Consider the following 19,997-nt stretch of genomic DNA (forward strand, 5'->3'; position numbering starts at 1 on the left):
CAGGAGACCCTCAGAAACAGAGCTGACGACAAGCTTCCAAGCGGGCCAGCCTGGAGAGCCCTGAGGGCACAGTTCTACTCTGCGTGCGTGGACTGCCGTGAGTTGGAATTCCTTGGGTAGTAGTTAACAATAATGTTTTATATAAACACACTTCCAATATGTATGCTACACATAGCAATATAATATGAAAGTTTCATATATTCAATGGAAATATACCAATGTCAATTTCCTAACTTGACTGCTCTTGTTTGGCTATATATAACCATTGGTAGAAGCTGGAGGAAGGGTATGTTGTATTTTTTTTACTCTTTTTTGTAACGTCCTGTACATCTATAATTGCTTCATTCCTTGTCGTTAATTACACAGCTGCATACTGGAACATAAATGCATGTTTGCTCTCTACCACGCAGAATTGTTGCTGGGTCGCCTTTCAACCCGATGTGAGACCTGGCAATGTCTCCTTCTCTTTTACATGTGGTTGCTAGGAGTCAGAGAAGACAGTGTTAGCAACGAACAATAACAATCACATGAAGCAATAATGTGGTGTCAGGAATGGAGAAAGGCTTATTAACAACCTGCCAAACGCAGATGACACAACCTTGCTTGCTGAAGTGAAGAGGACTTGAAAGACTTGCTGATAAAGATCAAGGATTGCAGCCTTCTGTATGGATCACAACTCAAGGTAAAGAAAACTAAAATTTTCACAAATGATTAACTCCTAACATCATGATAAAAGGAGTAAAGTATGAAGTTGTCAAGAATTTCATCTTGGTTAGATCCACAATCAAGGCTCGTGGGAGCAGCAGTCAAGAGATCAAACAGTGCATAGAATTAAATAAATCTACTTCACAAGACCTCTATAAAGTGTTGAAAAGCAAGGATGTGAACATTAAGATGTGCCTGGCCCAAGCCATAATGGTTTCCATTGCCTCATATGCATGTGAAGTTTGGACATCGAATAAGGAAGACTGAATAAAAATTGATACGTTTGAATTATGTTGCTGGTGAAGAATATTGGAGCAGCCATGGACTGCCAAAAGAACAGATGAATTTGTCTTGGAAGAAGTACAGCCAGAAAGGTCCTTAGAGTCAAGGATGGTGAGGCTTTGTCTCATGTACTTTGGCCATCTCGGGAGAAGAGAGGAGTCCCGGGAGAAGGGCACCGTGGCTGGTGAAATACAGGGGCAAAGCAGAGGGGGACAGTCCTTAACAAGATGGACTGATGCAATGACTACAGCAGTGGGCTCAGACATAGGAACAATTATGAGCACGTGCAGGCCGTGCAGTGCTTTGTTCTATTGTACATAGGGGGTCGCTGTTAGGTGGAACCAATTCGACAGCACCTGACTACAACAACAACAAACACAAAACAGAAGGAGGTAGAGTCAGTTTCTTTCATCACATCCCCAAGAAGGTAGCCAAGTCTCTAGTCTGACTCTTTGCCTTTAAGGAAAGAAACTGCAGATATATATTGTTTAACATCCATTTGGACAACATCTCTTTGCATGTACTTCCATGGTTCCGTAAAGTTGTTTTGTTGTGGTTGTTTGGTTTGGGGGTTGTTGTTTTGTTTTGTTTTTCCACTTAAAGGAAAGCAGCGCTCTATCTTACTATTTCTCCCTGGAAGTTTTAAGAATCCCAAACTCAGACTCTTATAGCACTGAACCAACCACAAGTGAATACAGGCCGGTGAGGCAGAAGACATGGTGCTAAGCACCTCTATCTGGTAGGTAGACTGTGGTGGTGGGAGATGTTAGGCCAAAGCTGCTCCTGAAGCTCAGGTGGTCAAGACACTGGGTGGTGGCAGGTGTGCCTACCCTCCCTCTTTGTTCACTTCCTCTGGATCAGGTCCTCCCACCATATCAGGTCTCAGCCCCCACTGCTGCCAATGCTTGACAGCAAGAGCAATAGACAGTTGAAAATGGGCTCCCATAAGTTTTAATATGGTGTTCATTGCTTATGAAACATGTGCATTAAATAACACATACCTGTATGTGCCTAGCCAGTCATGACTTCAGTGTGACATTGCTCTTTCTGCTTCCTGTTGTGGCTGAGCACCGGTCCCTGGACATGGTTATGCCTCTCACAGTGACTAGCTTTCTGCTGAGAGCAGAGAATCTAAGTGATCCGCAAATCCCACCTTGACTTCTGAAGTTACCACTGGCTAGGCATTCCTGCAAACTTAGGGTTTCCAAAACAGTTCACTGAGCTAGAACATGGCTTAGAGAAATAAAGCAAGGTGACATTCCTTACACACGTCTTTGGAACCAGATCCATCTCCATCATGAAATGCTGTTCAAAGTACTATTATTTGACATACAAGAAGCACTGGTGGCATAATGGTTTACATTTTGGGCTTTTAACCACAAGGTAAGCTGTTCGAAACAACCAGCCACTCTGCAATTGAAAAGACCAGGCTTTCCACGCCCATCAGGAGTGGGTCTTGCAAAGGCCTTATTACTAAAATCTACAACACTGTGCAAGCTCACAATAAGAGAAAAGCTAACTGCCCACTGAGGAGGTGGGCAAAGGACCTGAACCGAAGTTTCACAGAATCTGAAATCCGAATAGTCAATAAACATATGAGAAAAATGTTCCCGATCATTAGCCATAAGAGAAATGCAAATCAAAACAACTTTAAGATACCACCTAACACCCTCAAAGATAGCCCAATTCAAAAAATCAGAAAGCAGCAAGTGTTGGAAGTGCTGTGGTGAGATAGGAACTCTCATCCACTGCTGCTGGAACTGTAGGTATGTACAGTCACTATGGAAATCGATTTTGTGATTTCTCAAACAGATGGAAATTGACTTACCATATGACCCAGCAATCCCCCTACTGGGCATATACCCAGAAGAGGCAAGAAGCAAACCACAGCCAGACATCTGTGCTCCAGTGTTCATTGTGGCACAGTTCACAATCGCAAGGAGTTGGAAATAACCCAAATGCCCATCAACAGACGAATGGATTAAAAAACTGTGGTACATACATACAATGGAGTACTATGCATCGCTAAAAAGCAGTGATGAATGCATGAAGCATATCGCCGCATGGGAAGAACTGGGGGAAATTATGCTAAGTGAAGTAAGCCAAGCACAAAAGGACAAGTATAACATGAGTCCGCTGAGGTAAGTTTATATATATATATATATATATATATATATATATATATATATATATATATATATATATATGAGAGAGAATAGAAAGGTAAGTGCAAAAGGGCACAGGGAAAAAGCTACTGTATACAAACACTCCAGGGGTGAGGTCCAGGTAGTATTTCAGGGGCCAGACCAAATCCAGGGGTACATATGGTTGTCAACTAAAAAGGGGGTGGAGGGAGGAAAGGGGAAAGAAAAAAAAGATGTGTGATGGGGGAATAGGGCACTGACACACCCAAGGGGAGGGTATTGTTTGTGTCTCCACAGGGAAAGAGGGACCAGATATAAAGCCAGTGCCAGATGACTGCAGTGTGCCGGCAAGAAGTGGGGAGCCAGTAGAGGGGCTTGAGGGCTCGACCCCGATATTATCTATGTGGACAACGGCCCTCCCCCCAGAAGAACATACTTTAGTGGACTGCACTGAAACTGCAGCTAGGGGAGAGGGGCATGTCTGATCACAGCAAATGGGAGCAAAGAAGGGGGAGGAAGAGAGAGTGGAGCACACCCTGGCCCATCAGGCATGGAGGACGATATCCCCGCTCTGAACAGCCAATGCACAGAGTGGACAATATGGCTGATCCCACTATGAGACATGCCGTCCCTTGATAGCCCAGGGCCCTAAGGGGGACAACACTGGAGACTCAGTGTCGGAACTGGCCCAGACTGACCCTGTGACACTGAGGGAAACCACTGAAATCGTGCGGCAGAACAACCGTGGGAGCAGAGCAGGGAGCCCCTGAAGGAGTACAAAGGACAGACTCTGGGGACAGAGCATGGTACCTCATCAGGGACCTGACTGAAGGACACACCTAGAGATCAAAAATCAGACCTTAATCTATTTACAGGTTTTTCTCTCTTTTTTATTTTTTTCTTTTAATTAATTTATTCTTCTATGGATAATTGGTTTCCTTTTCTGTTGTCATCGCTGTGTTCTCACCCATCACCTATCTTGCTATGGCTTGATTTTTTGGTGCATATTATTATCTCTACAGATCTATCTGGATGAATAATCTGGAGGAGAAAACGGAACCAATGGTTCCGGGGGGGAACACAGGAGAGGGGGAGGTGGGGGCAAGGAGGTGGTGCTGACCAACCCAGGGACAGGAGAGCAACAAGTGATCCAAAATCAGTGGCAAGGAGGGTGTTAAAGATACAGGGATTCAGGGATTCAGTAGGGATTCAGCAAGGGCAAATTAACCGAGAGAAATTACTGAAACCCAAATGAAGGTTGAGCATGATAGTGGGACAAGAGGAAAAGTAAAAGGAAATAGAGGAAAGAACTAGGTGACAGAGGGTATTTATAGAAGTCTAAAGACTGGAATGTACATATATAAATATATTTATATAAGAGTGTGGGGAAACAGATCTATGAGCATATATTTATAGTTTTAGTATTAAGGCAGCAGATGGACATTGGGTGTCCACTCAAGCACTTACTCAATGCAAGAACACATTGTTCTATTAAATTGGCATTCCAGGATGCACACCTTCCCGACACGATTGCAGAAGAAAAATGTGTGCATGAGCAGATATGGTGAAGAAAGCTGACGGTGCCTGGCTATCAAAAGATATAGCGTCTGGGGTCTTAAAGGCTTGAAGATAAAGAAGTGGCCATCTAGCTGAGAAGCAATAAAGCCCACATGGAAGAAGCACACCAGCCTGTCTGACCACGAGGTGTAGAAGGGACCAGTTATCAGACACCTAAGAACTAAAAACCATATCAATGGGCTTCCACCTCCCTGATACGATCAATGAAGACAAACATGTCCATAAGCAAAAGTGGTGAAGAAAGCTGATGGTGCCCGGAATCAAATCAATGACAGTGAGTGATAATGAGCAAAAAGAAGAAGAATTCCATGAAATCTCAAGGTGGGTTTCAACAGAGCTCAAATTTTTAATCTATCAAATTCTTGACTTTGTCTCAGTTATAATCACTAGAATTACCTACAAGGCTGAATCTAAAAAAGAAAACGAGCCCCCCAATAAAATGATTTTTTTTAAAAAGAAAGAGAGAGAAAACTGAAACCACTTGACTGTCTGTCTCATGGTGATCTGACATGAGTCAAGAGTACAGCGATGCTCCAAAGGTTGTCATTGACTAATTTTTCAGAAGTAAAACACCAGGCCTTTCTTCTGCAGTGGATTTGAATCACCATCTTTTCCATTAGTAGATGAGCATTCAACTGTTGGCACTGCCCAAGACTCTGAGTCCAGTGCTTTGTACGACAATGTTAAAACAGGAAAGCCTTGTGATCTAATTTATCTTTCTGTTTATTACAAATAAGCCTATCTAGGCCAAGGGAGTACTGCAAAGAAATATGATTATGAATTATAGGCTGACTGGTGTCTCTCACTAAAGCTCTTAAAACTAACCCAAAGACCATAAAATTAGGTCAGAAGGTTTTCTAAAGCACAGAATGCAAGTAGTCTCAATACCAAATAGCTCTTGTTACTTCTTAAATTTTAAATTGTAATCTATTTTTACATACTCCTACATTCAACCCCCAAACTAATCATGCTCTGCATCATTTTTAATCTGTTTACTGATGAATCATGGGATTTATTTCTTATGTAATTTAATTAAAGTAAGTCACTCATCAAATGGGAAAAGGCAGAATCTGCCTCGAGGTCGGACAGTTTTATGAGAGACTTGAAAATGAATGTGCTAATGCAATTTTAGTAATATAATTATCTAAAATAAAGATTCTTCATCCTTAGAGTCATATCTTCCATCTAGTCCAGGTAAAAATAATGAAAATGAGCTTTTAAATTCAGGATTCATGGGATCATAATTAATTCATTTTAGAAGGACTCGCAATTTTTAAAAACAATAACAAAGAAAGTCCCCCGGTGGACTACTCAATGCTTTACTGAAACAACCCAGCTAGAAGGCTGGGAAGCTGGAGTTAACTCTGCTCTTGCTGAAGGAAGCGCTGCCCTTTCTGCCTAGAAAGGCAGTGGTTCCCTCCCAGCTTCATGGGAGGAAGGCATTGTGGGTATACAACATTTTAATCGTGGTCACTATGTCTTAAAAGAAGCTAACTGAGTTTCTCAAGTATTGAATTAAGCAGTCAGGCTGCAGGAGGGCATTTAGTAATGAATGCAAAGTTTAAATTTATGAATGAAAAAATAATAACATTTTTCACTGTATTTCATATAAAATGCATTATTTCTGAATTATACCAGTGGCCATGACACACACCTGCAACTCCTACCTCACGTCTCAGGTCAAGATCAATGATTCTGTCCTTCAAATTTTAAAAATATCATGGAATAGAACAAAAAGATCAAATCATTATGAATGACGGGGAGGACAGACTGGGGACCCAAGAGCCATCTGAAGGCAACTGGACATCCCCTTACAGAAGGGTTCCGGGGAGGAGCCGAGCCCGTCAGGGTGCAGTGTAGCAATGCTGAAACATACAACTATCATCTAGTTCCTAAATGCTTCCTCCCCCCTCCCACCCCACTATCATGATCCCAATTCTACTTTACAAATCTGGCTAGACCAGAGGATGTACACTGGTACAGATAGGAACTGGAAACACAGGGAATCCAGGACTGATGATCCCTTCAAGACCATCTGAGACTGGCGATACCAGGAGGGTGGAGGGAGGGTGGGATGGAAAGGGGGAACTGATTACAAGGATCTACATATAAACCCCTATGGACAACAGAAAAGTGGGAAGGACAGACGTCGGACAGTGTAAGATATGACAAATAATAATAATTTACAAATTATCAAGGGTTCATGAGGGAGAGGGAAGCGGGGAGGGAGGGGAAAAAATGAGGAGCTGATACCAAGGGCTCAAGTAGAAAGCAAATGTTTTGAGAATGATGCTGGCAACAAATGTACAAATGTGCTTGACACAATGGATGTATGTATGGATTGTGAAAAGAGTTGTACGAGCCCCCGATAAAATGATTAAATTTTTTTAAAAAGATGCAATCCTTGACAACTTCAAGCAAAAAAATTTCATGGAGTCTTCAATTATCAATGTGTTGAATGAGCAGTCTTCAACTAGGGGAAGATGTATTGTCCTGGCCCCTCTCAAAATTTAATTCCTTAAAACAAACACAAAATGGTGCCCGTGCACCCCCTGACTTTCCATGGTGTGGTTGTCCACCTTGCACCCCTTCCTAGCCATATTCCACCTGGCTGTCCATCTCTCCCCTAGAATCAATAAATATACAAAAGGAAACCCAACAGGATTTATACATGATAGTCTTTACTATGACTGGCCCAACCAAACATCTGCCCCACTTCCACTCTCAGCTACCAGTGTCTGCTTTGCTCTTACTCCAGCCACCGTCTTCCCCTGCTTGACTCGCCACAGTTTCAAAATGCCCTCAATAAACGGCCCAGCTGTTTGCCCATTATCTCCACTAGTGCTTCTGAAGCTATAACACCCCTAGAATATCAGTCAAAGAGGGCCCCAAGTTGTTGACTTTTCCATTGCAAGCTGAGGTCCCTGAGTGCAAAAAAGAAAAGGCACTAGCAACGTATTCAATGGTACACATATGCAATTATTTTTTTAAATAGCCCAAATCAGTAGATTTTCCAATCACGTAAAGTCTGCCTCCTTTATGTGGCCCTCGGAACTGTAACTAGTATCTGATAGCCCTGGATGGACAAAGACAGCCAGCTGCATCTGTCCTCCAGAATTCTTGGTCCTAGAGACACCCCACCTTACCATAGAAGGACCTCCCCAAGAAGGACACGAGCACCCACTCCCTCCCGCAGTGTCCTGCCTGCTGCCTCCTATCTGGTGGCTTCTGCTCGTCTCTGGACTTTTGCTGGGAGGGACTGCCACCTGCATAAAACTGACCGTGCAGCCTCCGCCCCAATAAAAAAGCTCACTACCCAACACCGCAACCCCACAGTCATGTCTTTCTCCAACACCAAATTTTCTCTGCCTCAGTACATCCTGCGCCCGTAAGCCCTTTTCCTGTCGCCCTGCATTGGGATCCCTTTAGAATTAAAATGCATGCCTTGGATCAGCTTGGATCCGCTATTCCCCAGATTGAACTGGGATGGAGTAGCAGTTCCTTTTGGCTTCCCATCAATACATTCCACCCTTTTAGCTCTGCATTCTCAATAGTTGGTGATTTGGAAGGGTGTTGGGAATAAGTCATAACTAATGACCCAGGACTAAGCGCTGCTACAACCACGCATCCCATTTGATCTACACAGAACAGAACCTAACCTGACCGAGACAACAGCACATTGCCAAAGCCTTCTGAAAAGTCCAGGTTCAATGTCTTTCCTCTGGCTTCCTGTAGACACTCTGTTTGCACCTTCCAGATCTGCCTCCGTGGCCACCTCATCCCCTCACTGTCTTGTGTTGTAATGAAAAAGTTGGCCTTACCCAGAAAGAGGTCTTGCCTTTGCCTTCACTTCCTGGGAGGTGATTTCTAAGAAGACTGCCTTCATTTACCTAGGGCAGTTGGTCACCAGTCAGGCTAATACTGTAAATTATGATTGGAGCTTTGGGTTCTTCAATAGCTACCTTGCTTCAGAGGGGCTGGAGACTCAAGTTCAGTCCCATTGGCAGTTAGCAACGGAGTCCCAGTAAAAACTCTGGGCAGCATGACTCAAGTGCACTTTATGGATCCACATTCTGTGCATTTTGTCACACGTCATCAGGCAAACAACACTGCCCTGACGCCACAGGAATGTGGCTGGAAGTTCTATGCTGGGTACTTCCCTGGCCTCTGTCCTATGCACCTCATACCTTAGCTGATTGTATCCTATATCCTTTACCTATGGCAGATAAATAGTTACAATAAAGACTTACATGTCTGGCTGGTAATCAAAAAGTTGCAGGAGCAATCCACCCAAGAAAGTCTTAGTGACCTACTTCTGATAACTCAGCCACTGGAAACCTTGTGAAACACAGTCCTACTGTGCACACGCAAGGTCACCATAACTTGGAATTGACTCAACGGTAACTGGTTACTGTTTTCTATAACAAACCATAACAAGCAGCAAAACAGCTTTTCAGTGAGTTGTGAGAGTCCTTCTAGCACATTACAAAACCCGGGTGTGATGTTGCAGTTGGTGTGATACATGTGAGTAGTCTTGTTGCAGACTGTGACCTCGAACTTTGGGTGGCCAGAATCCAGCAAAGCTCATCAAACCTACCAGAAACTCAGTACGTGTTTGTTGAGCAGAACTGAAAACAATAAAACTACCATAACAAAAAAAGCACTTACATTCTTCTCTTGGGCTTCAGCGGGGTTGCTCCCATCTTCAGCATCCTCTTTTTGTCCCTCATTGTCTCTACTTTCGTCAGCCTTCTCTGTTTCCTGGTGATAAAAGAAGTTCACACTATCACTCCTCTTAGAGAAGATACCAAGGGAAAAGTCAGGCCATGAATGCTGCGGTTTTCTTATGGAGCTCCATAATATAAAATTAAACAAAGAAATCTTACTTATTAAGTTAATTAACTACAAGAGTACAAGATCATTAAATCTAAAATTTTCTCATTGGATTCATCCACAACAACTTCTGGAATGAGGAGTTTCAATTCAGTCGTGTAAGAGTTTTGACGAGAACTCCAGAGGATTTGATATTTATGCAGAACTGTTTCTATACCTGTGTAGAAGGAGGCTTTAGTAATTTTAGAAAAATTTAAAATAAAGTATCTCTGTAGATGAATAATAAAGTCCCATATAGAAAAAAAATCCCAAAGAGTCCAAAGAACTAAGTTCTCTTAGTTCTAGAACTAAGAGAGAAATTATGAAAAGTTGGAGGGTACAAGGTCAATCAACAAAAATCACTTGGGTTTCAAAAAAATCTATATATCACTGAAGACATTGGTGCTACAGTAAAGTGTGGTGAAGAAACTAGATGGTGCCCAGATATAAAAAAGAATAGCATCTAGGGTCTTAAAGGCTTGTCTTCCAACAAGCTGCCATCCACAAGAGGTATCAACTAAGTCTACAAGGAAGAAGCATATCAGTCTGTGATCCAAGGATTGTAAATAAATAGTCCAAATCAGCAGGAGTGAATGTTATAGAGTTCAAATTGCGAACATCCAGTTTGCAGCAAGCTATATAGGACAGTGGAAGTGCAAAATTCATGTGCAGAGTCCACACACAGATTAATGCTCTGGTGACTCCCCTCTGACCACAGTGGAGGGAAGTGAATAACATTGTTATCAGACAGTGTATTGTAGAGGCCATAATAGCAGATATAATTAGGGATAAGTGCAACATCCTATTGGATCCCCCTTTCACCCATTTAATGGTTGTATCCGTGGGGGCTTGGAGGGGGGGGTTGCAGTGAAGAGGAAGTATACATGGCTTTAGTCTTGGTGAATCCTCTCTGAACATAGACCAAGGATGTGAATAGTCTTGCTATCATGCAGAGTGCATTGGGATTATGGCAGATGTAGCTACATTAAAAATTTACACCTTATCGTTTGATCTCCCTTTGGATCCATTTTAAATTTTTTCTAGTTTTAAATATTTTCTGCTTTCTTTTCAGTTGAGATTTTTCTCTATTTTGTCTTGTTAGTGTTGTTAACTTTTTTATTTATTTGGTTTTAATTTTTGTATGTTTTCTGGTTTATGAAATCCAAGATGGATGAATCTATACAGGTGGCAGGGGAGCTTGGGGTGAAATGGGGAGCTAATAACAATGAGTACAAGAAAGAAGAAAATGTACTAAAAAATGATTGCGGTGATGATTTTAACAACTCTTCCTGATATGATTGAACTATTGAATTATATGATGTGGAAATTATGTTCCAATAAAATGGTTTTTAAAAATCTATACAAAGAAAATGGTAAAATACTAGAAGAAGCCTATATACATGGAAGAATATACCGTGTTCATTTGGCAGAGGACTGAACACTGGGAAAACATCAATAACTCCCCAACCGATCTACAGAGATAATGCTACCCCAATCCAGATTCCAACATCATCAATCTTACAGCTCTTATCACAATCCATGCATGCATCCATTGTGTCAAGCACAGTTGAACATATGTCGCCATCATCATTCTCAAAGCATTTGCTTTCTCCTTGAGCCCTTGATATCAGTTCATTTCTCCCCCTCTGCCACCCTCCCTCCCTCCCTCATGAACCCTAGATAATTTATCATTTTTTTCATGCTTACACAGACAGTTGTCTCCCTTCACCCACTTTTCTGTTGTCCATCCCCCTGAGAAGGGGTTATATGGAGATCATTATGATTGGTTCCCCCTTCCTCCCCACATCTTCTCCTTACCCTCCTGGTATCACTACTGTCATTACTGGTCCTGAGGGGGTTATCTGTCCTGTACTCCATGTGGTGTGAGTTCTTATCTGTATCAGTTGTACATGCTCTGGTCTTGCCGGAATTGTAAGGTAGAATTGATGTCATGATAGTAGGGTGAGGTGGGGGGAGCCTTAAAGAACTAAAGGAAATCTGTATGTTTCATCGGTGCTATACTGCACCTTGACTGGCTCGTCTCTTCCTTGTGACCCTTCTGCAAGGGGACAAACATCTTTATTTAAAGAGATGGAGAAAAGAACCGTCAACTTTACATAGAAAAGAAAGGGATTCCAGATAAGCCAATACTGCTAAACAACAAGTAGGAGGCCTCTCACCTCTTGATCTCAAATCCTGCTACAAACCCATGGCAGTTCAAACAACCCCACACTGGTAAAATAACAGACACACATACACACCAATGGAACATAACTGGAAACCCAAAAGTAAGTCTCTCCACCTGTGGAGGGCTGACCTTGGCCAAGGTCATTAAATTAAAGAGGGAAGAAATAGTCTATAACAAATGATGCTAGTAAAACTGGATATCCAGCTGCAGAATAATGAAACAGGGCCCGTAGCTTATACCATACACAAAAACAAACTAAAGAAGGATCAAAGACCTCCAATAATTAAATTTTAAATAGGTTAAGGACTTTCTTTTATTTTTTATTAATCACTTTGGAGGGACTCTTACAAATCTTATAACAATCCATCATTCAATTATATTAAGCACACTTGTATATATGTTGCCATCAACATTTCCAAAACATTCTCTTTCTGTTTGAGTGCTTGGTATCAGCTCCTCTTTTTCCTCCTCCCTCCCCCACCCTCCTACCCTCCTGAATGTTTGATCAATTATATATTATTATTGTTATTTCATGTCTCACATTGTCCATTGTCTCCCTTTACCCACATTTCTGTTATTCCTCCCCCTGGCAGGGGTGGGGGGCTATATAGCCAACCTTATGATGGCTCCCCCTTTCAGCCCCTTCCCCACCACCACCATCCCCCTACCCTCATGATAACGCTACTCCCACTACTGTTCCTGAGGGTTTTACCTGCCCTGCGTCCCATGTGTCGAGAGTTCTTATTGTACCAATGTGTGTACTCTGGTCTAACCAGATTTGTAAGATAAAACTGAGTCATGGTAATCGGGTGAGGGGAAGCATTCAGGAACTAGAGGAACTAGAGGAATGTTGTGTATTTCATTGGTGTTATATTGCACCCTGTTGTAATCATCCCTTTCTTGTAACCCTTCTGTGGGGGGATGTCCAACTGTCTACAGATAGGCTTTGGGTCTCCAGTCTAACCCCCCTCTTTCACATTGATATAATTGTTTGTTTGTAATCTTTTAATACCTGATACCTACCGGTAGTTCCGTGGACACCACATGATCACACAGGCTGATGTGCTTCTTCCATGTGGGTTTATTTGCTTCCCTGCTAGATGGCTGCTTGTTTAACTTCAAGCCTTTAAGACTCTAGATGCTATCACTTTTGATAGCCGGCCACCATTCACTTTCTTCACCATATTAGATCATACACCCATTTGTCTTCAGTGATTGTATCGGGAAGGTGAGTATCCAAAAGTGCAGGTTATTAGAACAAAGTGTTCTTGTGTTTAGGGAGGCTTTGGGTAGAGGCCCAAAGTCCATCTGCTATCTTAATACTTAACATATAAATATGTGTACAATGGCCTTTATACTTTTCATTATAAATTAATATATTTACATATACACATGCCTATAGCTATACCTCTATAAATAGCTTTTGCTTCCTAGTTCTTTCCTCTATCTCCTTTCACCTTTCTCCTATCCCACTATCATGCTCACCCTCCATTTGTCTCTCAGTAATTCCTCTCAGATACATTGCATTATACGCACTCCTTGCCATCAATTTTAGATCTCTTATTGTTCCCTTATCCCTAAGTTTGTTGGCTCCCTGCTCATGATCATACTCAAACCATAAAATTCTTAGAAATACAAACAGGGGCCATGCTGTCAGGCCTAGCTTCCAACAATGGATTATCTAATATGATAACAAATGCACAAAGAGAAAAAGACAAAATAAATGGGACTTTATGAAATTTAAAACCTACATTCATCAAAACACTTAATAAAATAGTGAAAAGGCAAGTCATCAATTGATTGGGAGAATATATTTGGAACCTATATATCCAAAAAGAATCTAGTAACCAAAATATAAATAAAGCTTTGACAACAAAAATACAAATGACAGATCATACAATGGACAAAAGGCTCAAATAGATATTTCACCAAAAAAAGTATTCAATAGCCGCCAAGTACATGAAAAGATGCTCTGCATCATTATCCATCAAAGAGATGCAAATCAGAATCACAATAAAATAGTATTTCACTCCTACTGAGATGGTTAAGATTGATAAAGATAGAAATAGAAAATCTGGGCAAGGCTGTAGGGAAATTCAACCCGTATCCACTATTAGTGGGAATACGAAATGACACAGCTATTGTGGAAACGTGTGTCAGTTACAGACTACCGTGTGACCCCGAGATTCCACTCCTAGGCATACACCCAATGTTCACTGTACCACGATTCACAATAACTGAGAGGTCGATGCGACCTAAATACCTATCAACAGATGAATGAGTAAGTAAAATGTGGTACATCTTTACAGTGGAATATTAACTCAGCCAGTAGGAGAAGTGAAGTTTTGATGCATGGATGGAACTTGAAAGCATGCTATGTTAAAGAAGTCAATCATAAAAAATAAAAAAAAAATATTGAGGGAGGGGGAAGCAGAGAGGGAGGGGAAAAAATGAGGACCTGATGCCAGGGGCTTACGTAGAGAGCAAATGTTTTGAGAATGATGAGGGCAATGAATGTACAAATGTGCTTTACACAACTGATGTATGTATGGATTGTGATAAGAGTTGTATGAACTCCTAATAAAATGATTTTTTTTAAGAAAAAAAAACAAATATTGTATGATTTATATAAAAGACCAAAAGTGGCACATTATAAAGCATCGTTCATTAGTGGTTGCACCTAGAGGGCTAGGGATGGAGAAAGGAGCAGTAAATAGTGATGGGAAAACCACTGGGTAGAGTCGGGCTCCGCCCTTAAGTTGTATACCAGTAAAGATTTAATTGTCAGAAGTTCTGTCAACAATAATAGCAAAAATGTAACAGCTTATGATTTTATCTCCCTTTGACCCATTTCATATTTGATCCAATTTTCAATATTTCCTGTTTTCTTTTCTATTGAGGTTTTACTCTGTTTTGCTTTGTCATTGTTGGGTTTTTATCCGTTGGTTCCTCGTTTTTGTTATGTGTGTTTTCCTGTATATGAAATCCAGGACAGAGACAATAATTGGATTAATAATTACCTAGGAGCGTGGGGGGATGGGAAGATAAAAACAACTACAAGAAAGAAGAGAGTGTTCTAAAGTTCATCGTGGTGACGATTACACAGCTTTTCTTAATATAATAAAACTATTGAGCTGCATGCCAATGAAAATATAAAAGAGTAGCAACCACTGAGTCTGCCTATGTAAAAGCACCTGTGGGATTTGGTTCATTAGTTTGATAGCTTAGGGTCATGGTTTCATGGAGTATCCCAGATAACTGGCCTAATAACATATTTAGTGCTTGCTTTACCTCCTCATTCATGATATAGTGCCTGCCATCTTAAAACCATGCAAGCAGCCACCCAAGGCACAATAATTGGTCTCTCTTCACCTGGAACAACAGAGGAAGAAGAGGAGTGAGGAAAAGGAAATGGAATGTGGGGTGAAATTGTTAGGTAGCTAGAGGCAGAAGTAGGGGTTGTCCCTCTACATGCCAAAGCGTCCCTCCTCCCTTACAGGAAGGTGGAAGCTGCTTAAGGCTAGAGGGCAGGCTCACATTCAGGTATTTGAAACAGGTAGCCAGTATACCTGGGTGGGCCCCAATCTGGGCCAGGTAAGTTTAATTCTGCTAATGGGGCCAACCAGTACTGTCGACCATGCCACCCAGAGAAGGACCCTGAAAAGTCAGTTTCGGGAGCCCACCGCCCTCTTTTCCAGCCCTCTCCTTCCAGCACCTCCTCAGCCGGTGGTGCTACGGTTTCTCTGGCCTCAGGTTTCCACGGGTGGGTGTGACGTGCCCTGAGGGGGCCCGTGTAAAACCTGAAACTCCTTCTATCCTTTCTAAAATGCACTGGGATCACAAACCAGCTTCAGTGTGAATTCTTTCAAGGACCCAGGTTTTTTTAACCCGAGAAACCTAACAAGATGTCTCCATGATCAACTGCCTCCTTTACCATGAGAATAGAAAACTGCATGGCGCCCCCTACCATGATTGAACATTGTGATCAACGTGACCATAGAAACCGCCTGACCATCTGGTGGGGAGGGGAAATGGGGAGGGTGAGAGGACTTGGGGAGTAAACTATGAAGGTAGGGGGGAAGTGAGCCCTAGAACTGAAGGGGATTCCGTAACTCATTTTAAAGGCAATTTAATCATTGGGGGTGGGGGGTGGGGGGTTGCAGAGAAAATGTTCTGAAATCCATTGTGGTAATTAATGTACAAATTTTCTTGATATGATTGTTAACTATTCAATTGTGTGATATGTGGATTAAGTACCAATAAAACTGGGGGGTTTTTTAAAAAAAAAGAAGAATAAGAAGAAGAATCCTGACCAAAAGGGGAGAAAACCAGACCAGAATGACAACTTTTCATTGACGCCAGAGCAGCGTCATCCTGGGGGTTGCGACCTCTTTGGGGGCTGAACGACCCTTTCACAGGGGTCGCCTGATTCATAGCAGTAGCCAAATTGCAGTTATGAAGCAGCAACGAATGGTTGGGGGTCACCACCACATGAGGAACTGTATGAAAGGGCCGGCGTGAGGAAGGTTGAGAGCCACTGCGCTGGAGCCATGACTTCTGGAGCCATGGCGCATAGAAGACTCCCTGAAACTATTGCCCTGATATAACCTTTAAACCTTACACCAAAATATCCCCCCAACTCAGCTTAAAGACAGACAATAGTTTAGTTTAAATAGTAAAAAAAAGGTCTGCCTTGAGCATTGTTGGGCTCATTCTAAGAACTATCACTATGAAATAAAAATTGACAAGAGCAATTAGAAAGATTAGCCAAGAATCCTAAGGAGCAGTTAGTTTATGTTAATGATAGAGGGGAACTGAGAAAATAAGAATGAGAATGGCCGTACAACTGGAAGGACATGATGTCACCAAAGTGTACCCACAAAGCAGTGTATGTGCTGCTATGAATATTCTCTACAACCATCACAAAATAAAATTTAGAACAAAACAGATGAAAAGATCTGGAGGTAGTAGAAATCTGAAGGCACTGATGTGGAAGCAGTCATGTTGAGGTAGCGACCCTTACCTCTGTGGTGCTCTGTGCCTCTCCTGTTACATCACCATTCAGAAGAGAAGATGCTTCCTCAGGACACGTTGTCACCTGCATGATAGTAATTGAGATTGTTTGAGAAATTTCTCAAAGATTACAGTTTGCATTTCAGTACCTCTTAACTATTCAATATAGGTTTATTTTCGCCTTTCACTGTTATCTTCACGACAACATTGTAAGTAAATAGGACACTCCTAACCACCTCTATGCTGTATTTAGAAACAGAATATAAGCAGAAAGCAATACATTGCAAGTTGGGAACAGGCCTAAGGCTATACTCCCAGCTTGATGTCCTTTGGCTTATCCAGTGATTTCCATATTTTCACAGCATCAAATTATTTTTATTACAAAGGCACTTCAAGGTCATGGCAGTAAATTAAGCCATACACATACCTTGCGATCATGACTGCCTGTGATAATCAATACAAAATACTAAACAGTGTATATGTGCCTGCCTGTACCCTGATGCATATTTAGAGGCTTTTGGAGGGGGAGGGACTGCTGATTTTGTTTTAATTTTGTGTTTTCAGAAATAGAAACCGATAGTAGTGATGACTGCACAACAGGATTACAATAAGTGATAGAATTTTATGTGTAAAAAATATTTTAAATGGTCATTTTTGTTATACAAGGGGACTTGAATTTTTTAACATTTTATTAGGGGCTCATACAACTCTTATCACAATCCATACATATACATACATCAATTGTATAAAGCACATCCGCACATTCCCTGCCCCAATCATTCTCAAAGCATTTGCTCTCCACTTAAGCCCTTTGCATCAAGTCCTCTTTTTTTTTCCCCTCCCTCCCCAGTCCCCCCTCCCTCATGTGCCCTTGGTAATTTATACATTGTTATTTTGTCATATCTTGCCCTATCCGGAGTCTCCCTTCCCCCCTTCCCTGCCGTCCATCTCCCAGGGAGGAGGTCACATGTGGATCCTTGTAATCAGTTCCCCATTTCCAACCCACTTACCCTCCACTCTCCCAGCATCACCCCTCACACCCTTGGTCCTGAAGGTATCATCCACCCTGGATTCGGGACTTGAATTTTTTTAAGAGAATTCCACTATCTTTTTATCTGTTACTCCATGTTTTTCCTTTAATTTTTGAAAATAGATAGAGATAGATGGTCCTCTTTGAATCACAGTCTACTAGCTGGCAGTGGGTTTAGAGGTTTGGGATGTATACGATTATGTTCACATATGCATACCTATATATTATTGCACATAATGACTTCATGACTACTGGTGGTGGCCCTACAGGACAGAGCAGAACTGCCCCACGGGGTTCTGAAGCTGTCACTCCTTATAAGAGGAGAAAGCATCATACTTCCCCTTGGGAGCAGAAGTTTTGAACTAGTGACCTCATGACTCCAAGACCAAAGTGTACCCTCCTCCACCACCAGGGCTCATCTGGTCACTGAATTTTAAAAAGTAATTGAAAGAAAAAAGAAACTGGATAACAATATACATTTTTGTTAATCTTCATATATCATGAAGATTTCTCCAGGTTAATTCATACAGTTATACTACATCCTTTTTAACATTTGCTTAATATTTAATTACATAAATATGTAACAATAAATTCAACTATTTCTCAGTTGACGAATATTCAAGATGTTTTATGCTTTTTTGCCTTATAAAGTAACACTATGCTAAACATGAAACAGAATAAAATGGTATTTTTAAAATGAGCATTATGAGGCATACTTTCCCAAAATATTGAAACAATCCATATTTTCAAAATAAGATGTTCATTTTTTTCTTCTATATTCATGGTGCTTACTCTTTTTAATCTTTGACAATCAGTTGAGCAGGGAGGGGAATTTCATTCTTGTTTTTATTTGCATTTCCCTAGTTATTAAAAGGAAAGGCACAATTTTCAGAAGTCTCCAATCACTTACAGCCTCAGTGGTGCGGTGGGTAAGCACTTGGCTACCAACTGAGAAGTCAGCAGTTCCACTAAGCCAGTGGCTCCGTAGGAAAGAGACGGGGCAGTCGCTTCTGTAGGATAACAGCCCTGCAAAGTCTCTGAGGAACGTCGACTCTCTCCTTTAGGTTGCATGAGTCCAAGTCAACTCAAAGCAATGTTGTTGTTGTTGTTGTTTTCTGGTGTATATTTCCTGCTCTGATGATTAGCTTTACATCATATCCAAGTAAAAATCATTTTTTTCTTAGTTCATAATATTACAGATATAAGACATATATACCACAGCCACGCAGGGCAAAAAAGGGAAGCCCGATAAAATGAGGAGCTGCCTGTATGTTCTACATATGCATGACGTTGATGGGTAAAGGGCAACTGCCCCAAGCTGTGGTAATTTTTTTCAATGACATGGCATGCGAAAGTTGCACAATTAAGAAGGAAGACCCAAGAAGAGTTGATGCATTTAAACCGTGGCATTGGCTAAGAACACTGAATATAGCATGGACTGCCAGAAGGACAATCACATCTGCCTTGAAGAAGCCCAGCCAGAATGTTTCTTAGAAGAACACCAAGACTTTATGCAGCTTACTCTGCACTGTGACCAGTCCATGGAGACGAACTTCATGGTGGGTAAAGCCGTGGTCAGAGAGCGGGAGGGAGAGCCGCAATGAAGTGGATCAGCACAGGGCTGCAACACTGAACTCAAAATGAGCAACAATTGTGAGCGTGATCCAGAAGTGAGCAATATTTTCTTCTGTTACATATAATGTCACTGTGAGCTGGAAGCAACGCAGCAGCACCTAACAAAGCATATATTTATATAACACACACAAATCCTCTCTGCCTCTTTCTATCTCTCTCACCTCCACTTTGTTATTTTAAATACCAAGGCATTCAGCTGTGTGGACCATATGTAGTAGTTACATAATCTATTGTCAATTTGAGACTTAGGAGTGAAGGGGTGGAGTTTGGCCTGTCAATCAGGTCACAGCTGGCCCTCATTTTGAAGCACTAGGGAGCTAAATAGCTCTTTGGAGGCTGGACACAGGATCACTCCCTGGGAAACATTGCAGCTGAAAAGACACATGGAACTATGCTCGCTAGTGCCCTGAGCTGGAGGAGCCACATGGAAACCCCTGTCAGTGTTTATGTCACTGGATCCACAAGGCTTCCCTCCCACTGGTCTGTGATCCTCCTGCATTCGGCATCATTGCATGTGTTCGTGAGTCTGAAGAGGACTTTATAGATTGGT

At 41.7% G+C, this 19,997-nt stretch overlaps 1 protein-coding gene across 1 annotated transcript in view; it reads right to left on the reverse strand.

Annotated features, from left to right (window-relative positions):
• The window catches only part of SH3BGR (SH3 domain binding glutamate rich protein), a 103,006-nt gene that overhangs the window by 16,055 nt on the left and 66,954 nt on the right, over window positions 1–19,997 (reverse strand). Inside the window, exons 4-5 of the mRNA XM_075542279.1 lie at window positions 16,793–16,867; window positions 9,378–9,470 (exon numbers count right to left, since the gene is read on the reverse strand). Of these exons, the coding sequence (XP_075398394.1) occupies window positions 9,378–9,470; window positions 16,793–16,867 (168 nt within the window). The remainder of the gene's footprint in view (window positions 1–9,377; window positions 9,471–16,792; window positions 16,868–19,997) is intronic.

The sequence above is a fragment of the Tenrec ecaudatus genome, chromosome 2, assembly GCF_050624435.1.
Source record: "Tenrec ecaudatus isolate mTenEca1 chromosome 2, mTenEca1.hap1, whole genome shotgun sequence".
Taxonomy (NCBI): Eukaryota; Metazoa; Chordata; class Mammalia; order Afrosoricida; family Tenrecidae; genus Tenrec; species Tenrec ecaudatus.